The following is a 1,193-nucleotide window of genomic DNA, read 5'->3' as shown; positions in this document are numbered from 1 at the left end:
ATCTCCTTATTCCTCATCACTATGAAATCTTCTTAGTCTACTTCACTACTTCTACACTAATATGCACTTTTGTATACAATGGATGCGGGTGCGGTTGAGACATTGGGAACTTCACTAGGCTAGCGATTCTAAGCTATACTTGCCCTTGAGACACGTTCCCAGGCAAGCATGAGCTAGGATGCGTTATGAGCCAGGTACTTAGGAGCTGGGTGCGGGCAAGGTGGTGGCAAGCCGTTAACCCACCTGTCACATCGCTACAGACGTTGTACACGCATTCATCACCGTGCAGAGTGTACTCGCGATGGAACTCCTCTTCGAACTCTTCATGGATCTCGGCTAAATTTAGGTCAGATTCTTTGATCTTGTTCTTGGCCGGTCGTTGACAAGAGAAGCCACGACGGGCGCAAAAATATTGCAGGAGCGGTAGAAGGGAGTCAGTCGTAGGCGCATGAGGGCTTCTTCTTGGCCAGGTAGTCTATCATCCATGCTCGCTGGTTGGCTTTGATCCACGTGATCATGTGGGTTGTCGTGAGGGCACGCTCGTTGTCTCGTACATGGTTGATAAACTCGATGAGGCCAAGTGGTTCGGGAAACACCTCGTATCGTCCACCTGGCTCCAGCTTCTTACACTTAACGTTACCGTCATCAGCGAAGCTTTTATTTCCGCAAAGTCCGTCGCGGCTCATCCGCTGCAATGGACACTTTGTTGACGGACAACGTTTCTAACAAGCCTAACACCTCGAGCTTTGTCGATATCGGGTATGACTTTCCCCTCATTTTTTGAAATGCATGTCATATATATCAGACATATGTTTTTACGAATGGACAATGGCGGGAAGTATTTAAATCCCGCCAATCATCGTTGAGTATTTCAATTCTAAGTTCTGCTTGGAGATTAGGTTTTGTAATGCTGGAAAATCTTCTACTGGCCTTGCATTCCCTCGTTCTATGCACTCCATTCAGAGGCACGTTGGAGTCGTTTGAGAACAGTTGATGCCTTATACGCGGGCAAGGTCGTGGTGACGGCACGGATGCTTACAGTTGGAGGACTCCAAAAGCCAACACAAATGGCTTGCACATCGTAAATTGTGTCAAAACTAACGTTAACGCAAATATTAGTACCATTTTTTGGCAAATACTATTGGGTGAAATTGAACGAATAATAGTGCACGATTGGACGAATTAACAATGGT

General features: G+C 46.4%; 1 protein-coding gene across 1 annotated transcript; it reads right to left on the bottom strand.

The window, feature by feature from the left end:
- Nucleotides 1–434: 434 nt before the first annotated feature.
- Nucleotides 435–629, bottom strand: H257_19408 (hypothetical protein; the record flags this gene model as incomplete). Its single annotated transcript, XM_009848554.1, has 1 exon — nt 435–629. A coding segment is annotated over one exon (195 nt), but the record flags the coding sequence as incomplete, so codon positions are not given.
- Between the last annotated feature and the right edge of the window lie 564 nt (nt 630–1,193).

The sequence above is a fragment of the Aphanomyces astaci genome (assembly GCF_000520075.1).
Source record: "Aphanomyces astaci strain APO3 unplaced genomic scaffold supercont1.564, whole genome shotgun sequence".
Classification (NCBI taxonomy): Eukaryota; Oomycota; class Saprolegniomycetes; order Saprolegniales; family Verrucalvaceae; genus Aphanomyces; species Aphanomyces astaci.
The sequence above is the reverse complement of the archived record's forward strand: the minus strand, read 5'-3'. Positions and strand labels throughout refer to the sequence as shown.